General features: G+C 34.1%; 2 protein-coding genes across 3 annotated transcripts in view; one reads left to right on the top strand and one right to left on the bottom strand.

Annotated features, from left to right (window-relative positions):
• LOC111517446 (nose resistant to fluoxetine protein 6) overlaps nt 1–4,790 on the top strand; it is a 38,624-nt gene extending 33,834 nt beyond the window's left edge. For both annotated transcript variants that reach the window (XM_023173609.2, XM_023173618.2), the window contains 2 exons: nt 2,913–3,128; nt 4,600–4,790. In XM_023173609.2, the coding sequence (XP_023029377.2) occupies nt 2,913–3,128; nt 4,600–4,707 (324 nt within the window). In that variant the 3' untranslated portion in view covers nt 4,708–4,790. The remainder of the gene's footprint in view (nt 1–2,912; nt 3,129–4,599) is intronic.
• A 1,118-nt stretch (nt 4,791–5,908) lies between these two features.
• LOC111517305 (uncharacterized) overlaps nt 5,909–22,971 on the bottom strand; it is a 633,122-nt gene continuing 616,059 nt past the window's right edge. Inside the window, 7 exon segments of the mRNA XM_023173418.2 lie at nt 5,909–6,277; nt 9,894–10,091; nt 13,031–13,165; nt 15,242–15,277; nt 15,679–15,705; nt 18,029–18,082; nt 21,691–21,717. Coding sequence (XP_023029186.2) covers nt 9,939–10,091; nt 13,031–13,165; nt 15,242–15,277; nt 15,679–15,705; nt 18,029–18,082; nt 21,691–21,717 — 432 coding nt within the window. The 3' untranslated portion in view covers nt 5,909–6,277; nt 9,894–9,938.

The raw sequence follows: 22,971 nt of genomic DNA, 5'->3' as shown, positions 1-22,971 counted from the left end.
TGCTTTATCTTTCGACTTATTTGATTCTTGGCTGAGTTTCTCACGTTAGTATCCAAATAAAACGAGAGTAGTGTCATCAGCAAATAATACATAAACATTTGATAGGATGCAATAGTTTATGGATATCGGTCACGTAGATTATAAGGGGAGCGGCCCCGAAACTGAGCCGTGTGGGACCCTGTGGGAGCAAAAATGGCTCTATTGATACCAACACGCTGAAAACACTGTTTTCAGTGAGATTAGATCAGTGACAGCAATACCACTTCTCTTATACTATAAAATGGAAATTTTTCGGGAAGAATGCTGTGAGGTATGCAATCATAATCTTGTAAAGATTATACAGTTTGAGTACAGAGTGGTTTCCTAAAGATCTCAATTCTTTCACAATACTGATAGTGTTTGGAAAATCGATTTATTCTTGCGATTCGGTCTATTTATTTTCTATTTCAGAATAATTTCAATATTTTAGACAGTTAACGAATAATTCTAATAGGTCGAAAATAAATGATCATCTTTTTCATATACGGGGACAACCCTATTCTATTCAGAGCAGAAAGGAATAAGAGAGGGACGAAAAGCTCATAAAAATGATGAGTATATTATTTCTACAGTGAGAAATAGTTTTTATGCTATTTTCTGCTACATTTAGGTCGGTAGTCGGTCGGTTCGGCGTGGGTGCTTGGTTCACTCACTCAATCGACCGCTGTGTGAGTCGGTGGTACAAGTCGCAGGCTGAACCATCGATTTTCACTTGCTATCGTCCAACACGTGTTAGAAATAATACCTTGAAAGGTAAGACCCCGTTAATCCTTAGCTCGCACAAGTTTCGACTTCTGAGGGTTGTCTTTCGTAGGGGTGCGATAGCTGGTTAACGGAAAATATATTTTCAACATGTTTCTTCACAAAATTGTGATTCATTTCTTCCCACTAGATTCAAAATTCGGAACTTTCCAAAGGAGACAATATACTGGTCGCATGCAACTTTTTTAACTTCTTCCACTTCATTCTGATAAAAGTTTTTTGAAACATCTAATCGGTGTTTTGGATACATCCTATTTAACTTTGACTGAGGCTATCCCTCAAGTGTGATTCAAAGAATAACTTGACCAATGAAATAGGTGCCTTACTCATTTCATTTAAAGATTTTTTTTCATTCTGAGGATAGAATATACACCAACATTGAGTTTGCCAACAAGAAAAGTGTAAAATTTGTTCATTAGTTGTTTCAAAGACAGGCAATCAACCTCTTATGGAGCATATCGAATTGTACAGATTCCCGAATCTATTTGATTAGGTATTTCATCGCGAAGATCTTTTATCATCAGATATTGTCCTTGACGTTCTGACGAACAAGATTAAAAAACCCTCACTTCTGTTCCATCAATATTTGTGATAACATTATCTATACAACTTGAATTTTGGTATATCTTGAATAGTAATTTTCAAAATGCTTCGTCAAAGTTTGATCCAAAATCAATATTGGAGGCTTTCTGTATCTGTAGAGTAGGGAGGGTGAGTGGAAGCCCACGCACTTAGGCCACATGTGACCCATCGTACATCCTCCCGAGGAGTTGTCCTCCTAGGTCATCGTCCATCCTGTCCTTTCCAGGAAGGTGGACAGGTCGCTGGGAGACATCTCCTTTATATCGGCAGGTGTAGGCCAAGACTCGCCGAACACACACTCTCGTATTGACGATAACTCCGGGCACTCGCACAGGACATGCCTGACAGTCTCATCTTCCTGTTCACACATCCTGCATAGAGGTGTGTTCACTAGCCCCATATTATGTAGGTGTTTCCTTAGCTGACAGTGGCCAGTCAGAAATCCTACTGTAAGACGTAGATTTTTCCTGGTCATCGCCAGATATTTCTTCGGCGCCAGCTTCCCAGGGTCGCCCAAGGTGATTCTGGCAAGGTTACATCCTTTGATTTCATCCCATCTCTTTAAAGATTGAGCATGGGTGTAACATTTGACTAGTTCCGCAATTGTCGAAGTCATCAGGCCGTGGGTGCCACTGGGTCCTAAAATTCTTAGTCCAGCCGCTTCCTTGGCTAAAGAGTCGGCAATGCGATTACCTTTACTCCTGTCGTGCCCTTTAACCCACCTCAGGATAATGTTATTATCTACCGAGGCTTTGGCTAAATCTTGGTGGCACTCTAGTGCTAGCCCTGAAGTAACACGCTGTCTGTTCAAGGCTAATAGTGCTTGTCTGCTATTAGTGCAGATTGTTATGTTTTTGCCAGAAATTCTTTTCTTGGTTATTTCTTTTTTGGCGATTGAGATACCAGCCAGTTCTGGAGGCTTTATGCCAATGTTTATATTTTAAAAGTCTTCATGCTTTCGACTATTTACCACTTGTAATTTTGTTTAAATTCATTTAGTTCTTTGAAGATGGTAAATTATGAAGTTTTGGAATGTTATGAAAAAAAACTTTTGGTGTGAGTTTCTCTATGGAAAAGTATTTTCAAATTGCATTTTCTGCGGCTCTAGTTATTCTAGGGAGCTCAACTTCAATTGAGATGGGCTTTTACACAATTGATAAGCTGACCACTTGGATTTGACAAAAGAGTTATTCTTACATTTTTATGAACTAGGTATAACTTTGAGAGTTGGAAATTTATGTCTCATCCTTTGTGGTACATTTTATTCTTGTTAAATCCACCTTATATATCGGTCCAGATCAAAACCAACCATTTGATAATCAATCTAATAATAAATGATTCAAAAAATATATTATTTCCCTTAGATTATTTTCACTAGTATGGTGATGGGGCTGAAATACATTTTCAAGAAATGAGTACTACTGGGAGTTCAAGTGTTTTTGGTAGCATCAAGAGCTATTTTCAATATCGACACTACTATGTTTTTTCTTCGACTTTTTTCGATTCATTTGTGCTATATTATTGAACAGGCTGCTCTGGGACATTCGGCTTGGGGTCTATCTCTGGCTTGGATAACTGTGGCCTGTTGCACTGGATATGGAGGACCTATAGATTCGCTATTGAGCTGTAAGCTTTTCCTGCCACTGAGTAGACTTACCTACTGCGCCTACTTGATCCATCCGGTGCTCATGTGTCTCACTAGCTTCCATTTGGATGGACCTTTGTCGTTAAGTGATGTCATGGCGGTAAGTGCTTGCCCTCATTGCTTTGATATTTTCAAACCTCTTGATATATTTGGTTAGAATGTTGATAATAAGGAAAGTATTATTGATTTTTTTTTTAAATTATCCATATTTTGCAATAGTTATAAAAATTATTACAATGTGTTAAAACAACGATAAAAATAAAATAAATAAAACAATAAAAATTAATTGGCGCTCCGGGGCGACTTCATTGATTCCAGTGGCGCATTTGCTTTTTCAGCTGCAGGAAAACCGGAAAAACCTGCAGCACCACATCATCTGAAGATCTTGATCTAACAATGTCCTCTCTCTCATAAAACAAAATGTAGGGTGTCTCCAGAGGCTCCAATAAATTCGATGCATCGCCAGAACACTTCGTGACACGACTATCGTCAAACTTAAACCAGTCCGTTTCTTCTTTGACCAAGGCGTAATAATGACCACATTCAACGCCAGAACCACAGTGAACAATGACTGCATGAATATTATAACAGTGGTCTGCTAGGTTGAAATGTTCATCTATTTCGAACCTTCCAAAGAGTTTTTTGCTTCCGTTAGAGGTTGAGTTTTGTTTGAAAATCATCAGTGTTATTATTAGATTGACTGGTGCCTCAGCTATACATGTTTCCTTATAACAGTCAGTTAGTTTGGCGCATGTATGACAATACAGCTGATCATCACCTGTTAAAAATTCCATTTTCAGATGATTTAACAATAAGCTTTGCACGGACTGGTAATTAGTCGTATTAGGAAAAGCTAGATGAAGTTCCAGAAATTCACATAAGTTTTCAGTACTTCTTGAACATTTACCACAAAGTAAACAAGTGAGCATTTTTCCAGCAAAAGATTTACAAACACAAGACGAGATGGGTTGTACGGAATCATTCAGTCCAGAGCGGCTGGGAGTATTGATTTTGCTATTGTTTTGCTCACGAAGAGTATTCAACAAGAACCCCAAGAATTCGGAACAATATTGAATATTTTAGAGCAGTCAAAAACCCATCAAATGTAACAATTATGCTTGAAATGGTTACAAATATGTCCATTTCTGTTGAAAACACTGATTTACTGAAACTTTCCAACATATTCAGAGAGGATATTACAAGAAAACACGTATTTGAACGAAATGGTCGCTAGATGAAGTGTCATTGAAGATTTTAGCGTATTAATTCGATACACTTTTTATATATTTCAGAATAATCAAAAACTCAGCACACGTAACAATTACGCTTGATATATTGGAGAATAATATTCGAATTCTCTAACCAGAAGATTGTTCTCTAGTTTTTACGATGACCTGTTGTATTTTGTACTAGTTTTGAAGGCTGTAATTTTCATAATTTCCATATTGAATCCATTATAACCAAAAGATTAGTGAAAGCTTGATTCCTTTCATTATGAATTCATATGAATTCTGAACGTTTTTTTGGAGAAAAATACAGATTTTTCCCAATTCAATATCTTTCTGTTTCAGTTCGTGATATATTGTGGAAATATTGTGATTTCATTCCTGTCAGCATTCCTCATTTCGATATCATTTGAGGCACCAGTAGTGAACCTGTTGAAAATTATATTTGCCTGAAATAAATCTACTACTTGGATTACTGTTAATGATAAACCAAACCATACTGTATATATTTATGTTACGTAAAAAATAAAAACTTACCAACTATTAGTGTATAGTCATTTTTCTTCTTCCATCACCATCACTTGTTATGATACATACTTTGAATAAGAAAAAAGTGCTCATTTTCATTATCGCAATGAGTAATCAAAATGTCAGAAGTATCAATAGTAAGTTAAAAAAAACGTACTGAATATTAATGCAGAGAAATTGTGTTTACTCAAAAAAAATTCAATAACTTTTTTTCAGAAAGCATACTGATTAAGTTGGTCATTATTGACTTTGAAAGTCAGATTTGAATGTTCGAACTTTGACCAAATTAATGAAGATACGTAATTTGAGATTTTGCAAGTACAACAAATCTAATAGTTTTCTTGTTCATACAAGTTGAATATAGGTACTTTTTACTTGAATGTACATTTTATATTTGAAAGGAAAAATTGATTTTGATTTTGCTACTGGGATTCCCACATTAACCCCGACCACATTCTTAGTCATCACAAAAAATACATCAAATTGTGTAATTTACAGAAGTGAAATATATCACAATTCGGGATACAAATTAAAATATTTTTGTTTTCAATATTTCTTTGCACCGGATCATTATTTCAAACAATACGTCATATGATATTTTTTTGTATTTCAACTACTTGACTAAACTTTTTTCTTTTTTTTTTTGAATGATCCAAAAATAAAAATCTAACAAAATTCTCTTATAATCCTTCACAGAAGGAGTTTTTCATTAGTAATCAAGATGAGAATTGTAAAATAAAACTTCTAATGTTTTATACCACTTGTATTTGTAATACAATAAACAGTTTATTGTATTCTTTTGAAAATGTGTTTGTATGACGAAACTGCAGTAACGTAAGTTGCAAATAAAACATAGGAAGTTTTATTTCTCATACATCAACATTAACATCAGAACCAGAACAAAAACACCAGCAGCAGGAGTTTTAATGTATTCGTTTGAAATATGTACAGGACGAAATTAGTAAAGTTAGTTACAATTACAAGTGGTATAGGAGGTTTTATTTCTTGTTTGTAATCACTCATTATTCAAAACAAAAACAACACACATTTGAATAAAACCCATTCTTTCAATCTGACACAAAGTACTTTTTATTTACATTTTATTGATAGATAATGTGAATGAAATGAATGCAACAACTACATAATCATTTATTTTATTGGGAAATAATTTAAAAGGTGAATTAACGATACATTTTGTTGATGATTCAGTGACAAGTATCCATGACAAGATCAACAGACCCATCAGCATTCAAGTAACAATATAATTTATTAGGTATCTATTTACAGTTGATTAATTCGTGTAAATACAATAACTAAATGCTAACGTAATGAGGACGTAGTAAAAAATTCAATAATGAAGGATGTATTTTTTATAATAAACGTAAACGAACATTCACTAATGTCTTCCAAAGGGCAGTAATCACGGAACACTATGTACAAGTTCACTTTGCACTATAAGTACTGTTAAAGTCCTGGTGGAAAATCAGTTATTTCCCTGAAACAGAAATAAAAATTAAAATCAGAAGCTTTTATAATAATGATTTATATTGAAATATATATCGTTTCCAAATATTATTTCCTTATCAATCGACCGTATGTATATTTTTTTTAAAGGCAACCTCTATTTTCTAATAGCGAAAAGTAAGGAATGATCATTATAAATGCAGAACGCTAATAAAATGCTCAAACAAAATTTCGTGATTTCGTTATAGTTTGCAACAGCTGGTATAGACGAGTTTGTAATACCGGGTTTACCCTATTTCTGTATGGCGAACACCTTGCATACATGATATTTTATGAGCATTCGGGTCGTTCAGTACCTGCAGTGGCGTGCATTCGGGTATTTATTCAAAAGTACTTGTTAAAACAAAAAACAATGTTTATTCATTTGCACAAATACGGAAAAGCAGGAAACCAAAACCTGCATTTCTCAACAATTGATATTATTATTATGTTTTTTTTTTTATTCAGGATATTTACAACACAATAAATAGCTGTGCTTATTTGGGAATATACAGTGTGATCCATTCTTAATGAAAACACCCCCCCTAAAATTTGAAGTTGTGAACCGATTTTAATAATTTGTTTTGAAATGTCAAGTACTAAAAGGTCTACCTTGGGACAAAATTTGAAATGTTTATTAAAGTTTCAGGGCATACTACGATATTTTTTCTTAGTCGAAAATCGGGATTTTTTATTAGCGATTTTTTTAGTGAAAAAATCACTACGCCATTCAGAGTGCCTCTAAACAGGTGTGACAAAAATTTCATGGAAAAATATTCATTATTAACAAAGTTATGACAACTCAAAAATTCGAAGAAAACTCACACAGCTAACAGTCACAAAAACACCCTATATCAACAGATATAGCCATGAGAATATTTTTTTATGATTTCAACAATAAAGTGCCGCCAGATGAAAAGAAAAACAAATAGCGTAAATATTTTTAATGAAAATAACGGAATTACATTCAAGTTTTCACGTAAATTAACTAAAACTAAAACCTAATATTTCAATTTAAATCTTAGTTGCCATGGAAATGATATTACAGTATGACACTTGTGAAAGATTTAGGTGTACTATTGTCAACAATATTCACCTTACAGTTCTTCGAATTATTTTGTGTCATGGCTGCAAGATTGAGCGTAAGAGAGAAAATTGAAATTGTACGCCTTTCGGGAGATGACGTTAGAAGTGCTAGAGAGGTTTGTAGAGTATTTAATGAGAGACATCCAGATCGTCCTCGTATTAGCTGCGTTACGGTAAATAAAATAAATAAAATATTCAACGAAACTGGTGCAGTATCAAAAATGATGTTGAAAAGTAATCCTGAACAATGACGAAACAGGAACGACAGGAATGATCGAATCATTTTAGATTATTTCGGAAATAATCCTAATGACAGTATAAGGAATGTCACTTCAGATTTGAATATTCCACGAGAAACTATTCGGAGATGTCTCAAAGCGAAGAATATTAAACCTTTCAAGCCAAAATTTTTACAAACACTTCAAGAAGGTGACGAAGCAAGACGCCTGGAATATTGTTTATGGGCCCAAGGGGAATATCTAAACAAGAAAAATTTCCTAAAAAATATTTTATGTACCGACGAAGCCTCTTTCACTACAAATGGAGTAGTGTCATCACAGAATTGTCGCTATTGGGCAGCGGATAATCCTAACTGGGTAATAAACTGTGAAAGCCAGTATTCCCAAAAAATCAACGTCTGGTGTGAGATATTGAACGAACGAATAATTGGTCCTTTCTTTTTTGAGGAAAACATTAATGCGCAGAGGTTTCTAGAATTTTTAAACACAGAGTATTGGGATGCTATTCATGAGCTGCCAATCAATGAACGATCAAATGTAATTGTCCAGTTAGATGGGTGTTCACTTCATTATGCCAAAGCTGTCAGACAATGGCTTAACGAACATTTTCCAAACCGATGGATAGGCCGTGGTAGTCGTTTTATAGAGTGGCCACCCAGATCTCCAGACCTCACAGTTTTGGACTTTTTTCTCTGGAGACTTCTCACACAAAAGGTTTACAAAAGCCGCTCAAGAGGTAGAAATGAACTTTGTGCAAGAATTCGACAGGTATGTGCAGATATTAGCCCTAAAGAACTAAGGAACGTAATCAGAAACATTCGTAAGCGTTACGACACATGTATCGAAATACGTGGTGGATCAGTAGAGGCTACTAGAATATGAGTTAGAATTAATTGTTGCACTGAATCGAAACATTTCAATAATTAGTTATTAGTTACGTTTATTATGATTTTTTTCTTCATTGTTAGTTGAATTGTGTGAATGTAATTCCGTTATTTTCATCAAAAATATTTACGCTATTTGTTTTTTTTTTCATCTGGCGGCAATTTATTGTTGAAATCATAAAAAAATGATATATTGTGACTGTTAGCTGTGTGAGTTTTCGAATTTTTGAGTTGTCATAACTTTGTTAATAATGAATATTTTTTCATGAAATTTTGGTCACACCTATTTAGAGACACTCTAAATCCAGTGGCGTAGTGATTTTTTCAATAAAAAAATCGCTAATAAAAAATCCCGATTTTCGACTAAGAAAAAATATCGTAGTATGTCCTGAAACTTCAATAAACATTTCAAATTTTGTTCCAAGGTAGACCTTTTAGTACTTGACATTTCAAAAAAAAATTATCAAAACTTCAAATTTTACAACTTCAAATTTTAGGGGGGTGTTTCCATTAAAAATGGGTCACACTATATAAGGTTGTTTCGAAAGTATTTCGGAAAAATTATTGCTCCCTGAGAGATATCTTGGCGTGTGCTGCCTATACCGTTACATGCATATAATGTATCGTGAGATTATTTACCTCATTAGTTCTGAATAAAAGTCTGCGATAGCAAATATCTACCTCTTATGTAGTAGCCACTATATGCAACATACTGAGCCATAAATACTATTGAATTGGATTCTTTTTCACAATACACATTTTAGAATATCTGTCAAATTATTATGAAAATTAATACAATTGTCATTTCAAGTAATAAATATAGATACATGAAGTAATTTGTACGAATCGTTCAAAAGTTATCACGATGAGATTAACTTGATGCAACGCAGTAAGCCATTACAGGTCGTGTCTACTGTAAGACGACAGGGTACGACGCGGAGGTAGGGGGGCGGTCTAAGCATTGATGCGCCATCGCCAAGAACGTGACCCGAAGACGGGCAGACGCGTGAGGAGAGACGTTGTTGACGGTTGTGTTAGTTTTGCAAATTTCTTCATATATAGAAAACATGATTTGATTCTCGAAGCTATTCATTAATTAGTGCTGTTGGCATAATTTTTAGTTACAGTATCTTTGAGGTAGAAATATAAATTTATTTAAAATGGTGTGACACTAAACTTAATGTGACAAACAAATTCAACGCGGGCAAAGTCGCAAGCAACAACTAGTAATAAATAATACAAGACAATCATTCGACATTGGCTGCATGATTTGATGAAAAGTTGAAATTTTGTTTGAGAACTACCTATCACGCTAAGAGCTAAGAGCTAAGAACATAAGACAATAAAATTTGAAAGCCTTCTCCATCCTTTAATGTCTCCAGGAAATGCGTCTACCTACCAAGTTCTGCAGAGGAAACGAACACAAAAACAGAGTTAGTACTTGTTACATGTCGGAACCTGGAAGCGCCTGGTTGATTTCGGCGTAGTCGTCGTATTCTTCCCCTTCTACTTCCTCATAGTCTTCACCTTCTTCCATCGGATCTTCATCGTCAAAATGTGTGAGGATTGGAGGTGGAGGCGCTGGCCGAGGTGGTTCCTAGAATTAGTACCAACACCCATGCAGTTAATACAAAAAAAAACGAAAAGATGTTATTAGGTTAACAAAAACAGGAAGCTGACTCTTGTATTGACTCAGAGACTCTAACACGTATCACAAAGTATATGTCTATGTATTCTATTCATTTGAAGAATAGTAGTATTTGAATAAATTCATCTTCACATATATCTTGAGCTCTGATTTGTAGGTTGTTTGCAATTCACAAAAATGCTTTTTACTTTATTTTGAGTTTTTTTTTCACCAATATAATATATGGACCACAGAGTACTGTACCCCAATTTATTTCATGATCAAGGTAACTGATCAGTTACACTGTTACCATCATGAAATGAAAGATGTAGGAAACATACAAGGAGAGTGAAAATATTGACACTTCTTATGAAGATATGAATGGGAGTTTCTTTCGATACAATCGAAAAGAGAAAAACTCCTTTCAAAATAACTACTTTTACATGAACATCGAAGTAGATGAGTTTTCGTTGTAGTTCTTCGTTTTTCTATATATTTTCTACGCCTTTCGTTTGATGAAGAAGAAAAAGGAAGCCAAGAAAGCTTTTTTTCTCTTGTAAACATTCCTTTTTCAATTCAAATGTAATTTATATGGCTCGGATCAAATAAACAATCCGTGTGAATATGTATGAACATTCATCATGAGGTAATGATATTATAAAAGTAATGAGTGTTTCATCGTGTAACGCTAACCAAAACGGTGATGATGTGGTGTTGAGATAAATATCTTCGAAGTACCCAATTAAGGATGATGGTGTTTTATGTGAGAGACATTTCATATCAATAGTCTTACATGAATAATCTTGTTAAGCTTTTCAATTATTGATATTTATTTATAAAAATGGATGTTTGTTGGTTGGTTGGTTGGTAAGTGATAAACTTCTACATCGCTCAACCGATCGTGATGAAACTTGACATGTATTAGTTATTTTTCATAGAGGAGGTTTTAGGCTATCGATTTTTCTGTAACTCGCCACTAGATGGCTGTAGAACAATTTTTTGGAATCACTGTTCTATAACGCTGCGCACGCTTGAGTTCGTTGATTCTGATTCTGTCAAAATATTGGAACAGCAGCGATACAGCAAATAGTACTGATTAGTACTACAACCACCAAATTCTACGCGGGCGAAACCTTGGGCAACAACTAGTGATATAATAAAAGTAATGAGTGTTTCATCGTGTAACGCTAACCAAAACGGTGATGATGTGGTGTTGAGATAAATGTCTTCGAAGTACCCAATTAAGGATGATGGTGTTTTATGTGAGAGACATTTCATATCAATAGTCTTACATGAATAATCTTGTTAAGCTTTTCAATTATTGATATTTATTTATAAAAATGGATGTTTGTTGGTTGGTTGGTTGGTAAGTGATAAACTTCTACATCGCTCAACCGATCGTGATGAAACTTGACATGTATAAGTGATTTTTCATAGAGAAGGTTTTTAGGCTATCAATTTTTCTGTAACTCGCCACTAGATGGCTGTAAAACAATTTTTTGAAAGCACTGTTCTATAACGCTGCGCACGCTTGAGTTCGTTGATTCTGATTCTGTCAAAACATTGGAACAGCAGCGATACAGCAACATGGTACTGATTACTACTACAACCACCAAATTCTATGCGGGCGAAGCCGGGGCAACAACTAGTGATATAATAAAAGTAATGAGTGTTTCATCGTGTAACGCTAACCAAAACGGTGATGATGTGGTGTTGAGATGAATATCTTCGAAGTACCCATTTAGGGATGATAGTGTTTTATGTGAGAGACATTTCATATCAATAGTCTTTCATGAATAATCTTGTCTAGCTTTTCAATGATTGATATTTATTTCAAATTAAAAAAATTACAGTTCGAACTAAATGGTAACGGGTGATTACCGTGTAATTCAATGTTTATAAAAAAGTAGTTGTTTCAAAACAATTTTCTATTCTGGTTTTCATCTTAAAGAATTCTTTGTGTACTATATACATAATTTTCCACAGAGTTTTTATTGTAGACAGGTATTATTTAATGTTCATATGGAAGTAGATGTTTCGAAATTATTCCTTTATTCGTGTAATTCAATGTTCATTTGTAAGAATTTGTCTGAGTAGGGTTTTTTCTTTCAGCTTGTATCTGGCACAAACTCCTGTGTATGATTTATATATCCTGTATATTTTTCTTCCTTTCTTTTTATGTTTTCCACATTTTTATTTTCAAATGATGAGTAACAAGCCAAAATTCATCTTCAAGTGTTTTAATAATAAAAATAGATATACAAGGTACAGAAGAAAGATAAACATTAGACGTATATTTTTCATGAACATCAACTAGTCTCAAAAATTGCGAAAAATTGTGAAAAGTCCGTTTGTGTGAAAAAGCTCTATTGAAACCAGCTGATAATGAAACTATTGGTACTAATTAGAAGGAAAGTTATCTAAGAAACTTTTGTTGCAGAATTCACTTTTTGTAGTTTGTGACGGTTATCAAATTGAATATAAATTTTTTCGATGAAAAAATGACTTTTATAAAAAAGAAGCAGGGTGATCCTGGCTTTGAATTTGGCGCAGGATTTGAAACAAAAGATTGCTTCACCACGATGCATCTTTACAATTCCTAGTATACTGATGATGAAACTATTGAAAGACTGTGGCATTTGTGAAGCTCTATAGTTTCAACAGTAAGCAGCAGGTCAATAAGCAATATAGTTCAGATACACAATCTTCCATATTCCGTAAAACATGTGTATTTCGAAAAAAAATTCATCTGTGTCTAACACCAAAATTGGATATTTTTTATTTCAAAAAGTTATTGGATGAAAGTTAACATTTTTCTATCTGTTAATGAAATCTTTCCAGAAAAATTCTTTTCGCAAAACAATGCACATTCAGCATATCACATAGAGTGAAAAGTTATTCTGAATTACCTTCGGAGGTCTCCATCCGCATCCAGGAAGTGGGAGACCATCAGCTCCAAGAGGACAAGGGGCGTCAAGCCCTGGAACCCCTTGATCACCTTTATCTCCTTTGTCTCCCTTTCTTCCTCGCTTCCCTAAAGGACCCTAAGAGAGAAAAAATACAAATTACAATTCGAATAGATGAACTGGTGAATTTCATTAGTTCGGATTCCCATTGTCTGATATTATATAAAATGATTTGAAATCCCTGAAATAACTAAAAAGAAGAATTGAAAAATTAAAGAAGAAGAATAAAAATGAATAGCTGGTAAACAATTATATTAGGCAAAAACCTGAGATTGAATATAGTGAAGTGAAATACAAGTAAAACTGAAACAAATTGAAAAAAAATATAAATAAAATAAAAATTAAAAAGTTAAGCATTCTATATCGGTGAAACTAAGAGGCCATTGTATGTTCGCATTGCCGAGCACAAGAAACACACACAGCGAGAGGAAACCAGCAAATCAGGAATAGCAGAGCATTATTGGACCCATCAACATTACATCGAATGGTCCCAAGCTGAGATCATACACAAAGAGGAACATTGGTTCAGGAGGAAATTCAAAGAAGACGCATACATATTGTCCAACAATGTATTCAGCCAAGCTAGCGTACATATGGAAACCCATAATCAAGCGAAAAATGGCCAACTCCTGCTCACTAAACCAGTGAAGCGGAAAAAGGAAAGCAGAGATATGTGAAAGTAATCAAATGACCTATAAATAGTCAGCTCAAGGAGGAATCGGTCCAGTCATCACCAGAAGACGATTGTGAATACTAACAATCGAAACGTCGTGAATTAACTTGAGTAATACAGTTATGTGTGAGACAAAATTCTTGTCCTTCTAGATTCTAGAAGATTGGAAAAATATCTAGTCTGAGATCCGAATTGAATAAGAACCCCCTCAGTTCAACTCATGAAAACTATTTTTATATGAAATTTGGCATGGAAACAATCAATTTTAAATAAATGTTGGTCACACTATGAGTAATTGAAAATTAAAAAATGACGTTTTCAAACCTTATACTCATTTGTTCATTGAACAAATTTCATATCAATCAAGAGTATCAAGTCTACAGAATATGCCAATGTTGGGTTGGCTATTTTTCCCGGCATAACTATTGGGTTCAGTGGTATAAACAGGGAAGTCAATACTAACAAATTACACTCATCTATTTCAAGAATGAATCCCTCGTTGAAACATGCGCTATTTCATTGCGAACACGATAATATAGGGTTGTCTGCTAATAATTTGACATAAATGATGGTTGGCGAGCAAAATGTGCTACAAAAAGGTTTGTGCGAACTGTCTCGTATGGTAGTGAAGGACGCAGCACTGCAGCTATGCGCGGTGCGACCCTTCGGTAAAAATAATGTGCGTGCTATTTTGCCCTGTACCTGAGAAGTTTAGCCATAGACTAGTAGTTAATACTGAGCATTATTTTGGTATGATATCTGGTAATGAAATTGAGAATGAACGCTGGCATACTGACCTTTCGGTCCTGTATCAGCGGCAGAAGCACAGACGTGCAACTAGAAGTTGTTTTCTCTGATGAAATGAAAATGTGTATGATCCTTCATTCTTATGAAATGTTTTATTTCTATCGTTGAATCAAAATATCCTCATAAATAATGTTAAGGAAAAACGCAAATTGATGAATTTTGTTTTGAATGAATGAATGAAATGTTTCAATTATAAGCTATCGTATGGAGAAAATTGGAAAAACCATCGATACAAACTTTTTCATGATCATCAGATTGATGGAAACAAATTGAACATTTATTCTCACGAATCATTTACGATATGTGAATATTACTGGAGTTTTTTCCAACACTAAACTTTTGTTTCAACACCTCGACACGTGTTTCTATCACCAACTGATCATCTTCTTCAAGTTTTTGATCTTCCTCTTGAAGATAATCACTTGGTGATCGAAACACATGTCGAGGTGTTAAAACAACGGTTTGGTGTTAGCAAAAAACTCAAGTAATATTCATTGCTACACCAAAGGTTCCAAACAGTGCATCACAAGAACGATATATGGTTGCCATATTTTGATCAAGAAATATATATTTTTCTGGGCATTTGCAAATATTTCAAACATAGAAACTGGACTCGCTTGGAACGTTTGCTGAATAACAACCTGTAGTTGATAGTAATACTGATATATACTCACCGATTCTCCTTTGTAGCCTTTATCACCTTTGGGACCCTACAAAAATTTGAATTAGTGAGATAGATTCGTCATATTCGTACAGAGTGATTTATTTATAATGTTATGAACTGCATTAATCTGAAAGAAATCTCAAATTGACTAGTAGTATTGATTATGTTTTCACCAATTATTGAGGACAAAAAATAAGTCGTGATATGAACTGATCATGAACTCGACAATTGAACAAGAAATAAAAGCAGTACATCATTATTATTGTTAAAGAAATGGAGAAATGCTCAAATATCAACGAAATTTGACATGTACGTGTCGCTTTAATAGTAGATGTTGAACGACACAGATATAGAAATACTGAAGATAATACCTCCTTTTATATACAATTATTTGAAACATGCACCATATTTTTTATTAATATTAGCTCTAGGTTAAATTGTTAGTACCTCTTGACCAGGAATTCCGTCAGTACCCTGGAATGAAAACATGTGACGTGTTAGAAAAAAACTGTTAGGTGAAATATGTAACATGTATTACAGAAATTGTAGTGAAATTTTGGAAATTCAAACAATTAAAATATTGAATCGGACAAATGAATGAACTAATATATTCATGATGTGATATTTGTGTGTGATAATTTTCAACAATTTCAGCCATCTTGCTTTGACTCTCAATCAGACTCTTCCAGTGATATTTCTAGCTCTTGAAATTCATTTGACATGAACCAGAAATTTATGTCAGCATTTTCAAATTCTTCGTTCCTGGTGAGCATCGAATTCAAAACAATTAAGACGATTGGTAACTCAGTGGCCAATATTGGAAAATTGTATAACTTTATTGGTTTTCTATTTCTTCATCAATATACAAAAATATCCAATTTATGGATAGTGTCAGTATTTTTTAACAAATAACGGGTCAGTGTACTTGAAATATAAAAAGAGCTTCTGAAGGAAGGAAAAAATGAGTTGATAGTGAAAAATATCTTTGAGAAAATGAGTTTCAAATTGATTCAAACTCATTACTTTATTACATTACACAATTCAAATGATATAAAAGTTTAACGAGATATTTACCTGTTGTATATTATATCTGCACTGTACTAGCAACACATGCTATATTGGACGAGTTATCAAGTGAAGTTAAATACATGAAATTAAGGATTTCCAAAGCGATAATTCTCAATTATCAAAATTTAGTCAGGTTGAATTAGACCAAAAAATAAGAGTAAAGCTACCTAAATTCCCACCAAGCTGAAAATCAGTGAGAGTGTTTGAAATATGATTGAAAATAAAATTCGGAATTTTCCCATCTTTCCCCTGTATGGAAAAATATATATTAAAGGTAAAATGTCAAAAAATTAGTTTTTCCTGATTTTCAGCAAAACGGTTTCATTATAAAAATACTTGAGACAAAAATTGTAAATCATAAAAATGTATCAATACTTTTTTCCTACGAGCCATCGTTTTTGAGATATATCGATTCGAAAAGTTGTAAAAGTTGTAATCGTCATAATATGCATAAGTACGCCACGTATATACATATGTGTAGTTGTAATATATGCTTAAATATTTTCTATCGGTTATTGTAACTTACACTTATAATATAAAATATACATAAGTTATAACTATAAGAATATCATGTAAAATGACATCTGCATGGGGTAAAATGACAGTTTTCAAAATGTTTGTAAAACATAATTCAGTTCAATGTGCTGAAGTTTTTGAAAATAGTAATTCAACTCGACAAGAAATTATTACTAACGCCATTCGCTTTCTTCTTTCTATGTGCGGAGCTATTAAAAAAATGACCTGCTTAGATAAGTATAGATATGCATGTTTCGTTGAAAATACCAAAAGTAAAAAAACAAGTACAATTACCTTGTCTCCCTCCAACCTCAGTTGCTGCTCATCGACATCTTTTTCGGGTATATAACCAAGTTCAAATGTAGCTTGGTTATCAGCTAGACTCTACAGACTGGGGTTGGGTTGATCAATAATTCATTAGAACCAGTACAAACTTTCATTCCACCTGCGCCGAAAAAACTGCTGAACACAATTTTTTGCAACTGTAAAAAGGGGTACAGTGCTAAATGTGGTTGCAAAAATGCCGGACTGTTTTGTTCTCTGGCATGTACACATTGTCAAGGCCGGTCGTGCTCTAATATTGAATCACCAACAGTGGAGGATCCGTTTGATTCCAACGAGACGACATGCGATATATCGCTATTAACGCAGTTTCCATGTACTCAGGATTAAGATGAAGAAGAACAAGAAGAAGAAGAACAAGAAGAACAAGAACACTACCACATAAGTGGCGTGGAAAAGTTTGCATATTATGACGATTACAACTTTTTCAATCGTTATTTCTCAAAAACGGTGGCTCGTAGAAAAAAAAGTATTGATACATTTTTTGTAGACAATTTTATAATCTACAATTTTTGTCTGGAGTATTTTTATGACAAAACTTACCGTTTTGCTGAAAATCGCGACCATTTTTTTGACTTTTAACCTTTAATGAAAATTTTTCCATGCAGGGGAAATGGGAACTTTCAAATTTCATTTTCAATCATATTTTAAACCATCTTGCTGATTTTTAGCTTGGTGGGAATTTGGGTGGGAATGTCTAAATTGACCGGACTAAATTATAAATAATTTCAAATTTCAAACTCTGACTACTGTCAAATACATTCTGTTCAAGCAAATTGATATTCGTTTCTACCATGATTGTTTATTTCCAAATTTCAGTCAACAATTTCAGTAGTTTGAAGTATCATTATAGAAAAGTCGATAAACTCACCGGAAGTCCTGGATCCCCTCTTTCACCTTTACTTCCAGGTTCGCCTTGGGCGCCCTAATGAAGGAGTTCAGTTTGAGTGTGAAATCAAATTACAGGGTATTTTTCGTTGAATGAAAAATTGTGTGAAAAAATTTTCAAACAGAGAATGATTCTAATGTAAACACTTGTTCCAAACACTAGAACTCGGTCCCTTTCCTTCGACGTGTGTTTCGCTCATCTGGTTAGCAGCATCAGGAAATTAGATGATTATCAGGTTATCCCTCAGTTCAGCGAGATATTGACCATCGCGAATCTAAGGACTTTCAAATCCCGCTCAGATCCTCTACTGAGTCTACATATTTTTATATTTTGTATAGCTTACTGAAGTATGGGTACTCTCATGAGCAAATATAGATATAATTATACTTTCTACATTGCAGAAAGGTGAAACTTCATCTACCAATGAAACTATTGTGGAGTGAGACATAAATTAATTTTTAGTGAAATAATAATTCAATATACATGTTGTTGAAAGGGACAAGATCAAAATTTACGCAAATAGACATCATTTTTGGTACTTTATTGATAGGAAAAAAAGATATTTGACGTATGATTCCAAAAACGAACACTTTTCCCAAACATCAGAAATGCAATACTTTTATCAACGCGCGTCTCACCAACCAACTTGGCGTCTTCAGGTGATGGTGAGAAACAAAGACGCCAACTCGTTTGGTGAAAAACGTGTCGGAAAAGATTATTGTATTTTTCGTGATTGTTCTGACGGAAGACAATGGTCGTCGTCAATTTTTTACTAGTTTTTTAAACAGGAAGGGGGATCCTATGATACCTATTAGGTATTTCATCGGTCTATCCGACACATTTTTGTTTTTGGAAATCGGATAAGCCATTCATGAGTTATTAGCAGTCTCATATAAGTTTAAAAAAACCCTACTTTTCCACTCCAGTTTATGAATTTTTCGAACGTTTATCATCTACTTCTTGATAATAATGAATTTATGAATTCATTAGGATTAGGAGCTCTCGAATAGACTGCAGCTCAGTTATGTATAGTTTAGATTTCACGAATCTCCACAAATAATCCAAGTGCATTATATCAGGGTCACTCTGAGGAACAAGGGCCTATTTAATTTTGCTGAAACGTAACACCAGACCCACAAGATCATCTGATGTTTTAGAGATTTCATTTCTGAGTCCATTGTTATCACTATGTGTTTCTGAGTGTGTTCATTTATTTGTACTCATATTATAATTTCAATATCTTACTGTTTTTCAATATATGCAATTTTGTATTCTCTTTTTGTGTACCTATTTATGATCTAAATCATAAGCAAAGGAACTATTGAATTGAATTTGTCAGTCAATCAAACTGATTGAGCTGAGGAGATTAGAAGAACTTTGCATAATGAAAAAACGAATTTTCAGAGGCGCATTCTTTTTTTTAATAACAACAAAAGTATTTTATAAATAAGATATCGTATGTAGTAAAAGTTCCAAACAATGAAATTAATTGGAAAAATTCGAAGTGACAGTAGGGAGTTGAAATTAGGTGGAAAAGTGGTCAATTGAAAACTGAAACACTTTTTTCTGAGGCACTTTTGGAAAATTCCAGATAGGTATAACCCAATTTTTTTTAATCTCTTCGGATAATGTCAAATTTGACATATCCAGAATATCAAGTGACAACTTAAATGGCTCAAGTTCAGTAATTTTTTACAGTTACTGCAAAGTCAAATTTTGATTATATCTGATAAAAAAATCATGGTGCGGACTGTAGTGGTGTCACTGTATAAATTACAGTGTGAACATAAATGTACCCTCCCATCTTAACTTTTCAATGGGGCAAAATATCACAGTCAGAAAAAAAATGTTGTGGAAAGGAAACATTTTTAATTATTTTCTGATGAACATACATGAAAAATAGATTTGGATATATTTGTGATGCACTGTTTGGAACGTTTGGTGTAGTAATGAGTATTATTCGAGTTTTTTCCCAACACCAAATAGTTATTTCCAACACTTCGACAAGATGTTTCGATCACCAAGTGATCATCTTCAAGATGAAGATGATCTCTTAAAGATGATCACTTGGTGATCGACACACGTGTCGAGGTGTTTTTTTGGTCCTTTCGGAGCTGTCTGACTTGTCCATTTAGTCTAAGTCTCCAGAAAACACTGCAGCCTTTTGGACTTATTGCGTTTATTCTTCCATCTTCTCATGCCACCCATTCCATATGTTCCATATGTTCGTCTTATTATTCTGGACGTAATTTTGTACGTCCAAATATTGCCTGCCTCCTGTGATTCAGTGCCTCACATTCGCATAAGATGTGTAGAGCTGTTTCTATCCCTTCGTTGCATAATTAGCAGCTGAGGTCTCCGTTCATTCAGGTGTCCTCTAAGCAGACAATGACCGGTTAGTAACCCTGTAAATATTCTGATCCGATCCCTACTATATTGAAGTAGTTCTGCAATTCTTTTCTCGGACAGTTCCCTAATGAAGGTTCTACTGTGTTTGTTGCCAGGTACTTTTGTCCAGTACTCTGTGTGCTTCTTATTGGTCCATGTCCTAATCTGGTTTCGTGCCAATGATTTTGGTACCCTCAGAGCTGGTTCAGGACCTATATATTAAGTTGATGATCCGCGTCTAGCGCATTCATCATCTTTATCATTACCTGTGATTCCTGAATGCCCTGGCACCCAGTACAAAGTTAATTTGTTCCTGTTTGCAAGTTCATTCAGTTCTTCATGGCATTCCCAGACCAGTTTTGATGTCACCTTCGGGTTTGTCAGAGCCCCTAGTGCGCTCTTGCTGTCTGTTAAAATATGGATCCGCTCATTTCTTTGAGGTCTCAATTTAATAAGCCTTGCCACTGCGAGACACCATATACTTCCACTTGAAAGACGGACATGTATAGTCCTAGCGTACAACTGTACTTTAAATTTCTATCTCCTCGGTATATTCCAGCTCCCGTTCCATGTTTGGTCTTCGATCCATCTGTATACCAGGTGTTTTTTCCAAACATGTTTTCGTGATGACTAATGGTATTCCACTCTTCACGGCTTATGATTTTGGCCATGAAGTTTGTGTTAAAGGTGTACTTCGGTGTCATGTGGTCCGTGCACATATTCAATATGTGCTCCTCCACATGTTCCGAAATTTCTGTTCGGTCCGATCATTTGTAGTTCGGTGAGTTTTCCAGTCTGAATTGGCCCATCCTGGCCTCCCCCTTCATCACAAAGTGTAAAGGAGGTAGATTCAGGTGTCGATGTGTTGAAAATAACGATTTGGGTTTGGGAAAAAACTCCAGTAATATTTATTTGGATATATGTTCAAAATGTTTAGGAAAGATGGATTTTGGTTTTCTAGTTTTTCATCTTCATGCATTAAAAATTTGGGAATCTGACAAAAAAATAGAAGCAGTTGATTTTGAAATAAACCCTTTATAAATAGAGACTCAATAGAGATCAACCTGTCTGAAATATATGAATCATATCTATATTTCAATTATGACTTATATTTCTTGGATATAAAGATGTATGGTATGAATATACCAAAAAAGTATATCGTCTACGCAGAACACTACATCAATAAAACTCCTCTAAAGACAGCGAATATGAACCAAATTCTAAGAGAGTTTGTAGGAGAAAACTTCTATACTCACTTTCATTCCATCCAGCCCCGGTGGACCCTGTGAAGAAAAACGAATAAAAATATCATTTAAAGGATATTGGTGAAAGCTGAAATGATGATGAAAGCCAAAATGCTGATCTGTCAAAATGCACAAGTATGCTAATAAGGAAAGTATTATCTTACCATGCAAGTCGTATTCCGCAGTGATGCAGTTATTCCACTATGCTTTTTGAAGTGAACACAATACCCAACCATAAGCAAAAACGAATTAGTCTTCTTGTTACTATCATCGTGAAATATAGAACCGACTTTCAAGGATAACTCTTGGCCAGCATTTGAAAATTTGATATATTGAATTAAACTATTTAGTAACGATACCAGTTCCACCAGTTTAATTCTTATAGGAGAAAATGACTGTTTCATTGCAAAAAATTGTGTTTGTCATTATTCATCTGAAAAACGTTAAATCAGAAAGACTTTTTTCCTGAGTGGAATTTATGTGAAAAAACTTGTTTTTGGGGAGTTTCGCGAAACAAAAGTTTCGTTTGTGGAGAGTTGTTACATTCTACATGGCAGCAGTACTAGTTCTACAATTTCAATCTCGTATTTCATCTCCAGCCTCAATTTTGAAAATTAGTTAGGTAGAGTTACAATTACAATTGAATTTTGATAGGCTTTCAAAAACAAATGAAAAATTGAGTTTCAAATTGTATAACAGTTCATGGGTCTATCATATTCAATGCTACTTTCATGGTGGTTGATTACCATGTAAATTCATACAGGCGTGAATATTGGTATGTAGATTTTCGAAATTAATAAAGTGAAAATCTAAAACTTCATCCCACAAGAATTAATGCATCAGAAAATAAAAGATGAAATATATTTTCACGGTGGAAATATGTTCTGTTGCCAGAAAAAATTATAAAAAACGCTGCAGAATGGCACATTTTTGGCCTCTATTTCCACTGAAGATTATCTATACATTTTTTTTGGCAAAGAGTGGTACAAAGATTTCAAAGTCAATCGAACACTAGTTATGAGTATTCAAGAGACACTTTATTGTGAGATTTTCACTAAACAGTTAAACAAAAACACAACACGTGTTTTATAATATAGAGTCTTTCCTTAAGCGCCTAATAGTATATTATTAAGCTTTCTAGTATACTATTAAGTTAACAACAACAGGCATCTATTCCTAATATAGTATACTAGTACCTGATAATATACGATATAGCTTGTTGAAATAATATTTTAATCATCAGATTCCCCTGACTATTACATAAGGATACATTGTAAAATACATTTGGACCAG

Source organism: Leptinotarsa decemlineata, unplaced genomic scaffold (assembly GCF_025532065.1).
Source record: "Leptinotarsa decemlineata unplaced genomic scaffold, Ldec_3_MD MMD2_tig00026330_RagTag_RagTag, whole genome shotgun sequence".
Classification (NCBI taxonomy): domain Eukaryota; kingdom Metazoa; phylum Arthropoda; class Insecta; order Coleoptera; family Chrysomelidae; genus Leptinotarsa; species Leptinotarsa decemlineata.
The sequence above is the reverse complement of the archived record's forward strand: the minus strand, read 5'-3'. Positions and strand labels throughout refer to the sequence as shown.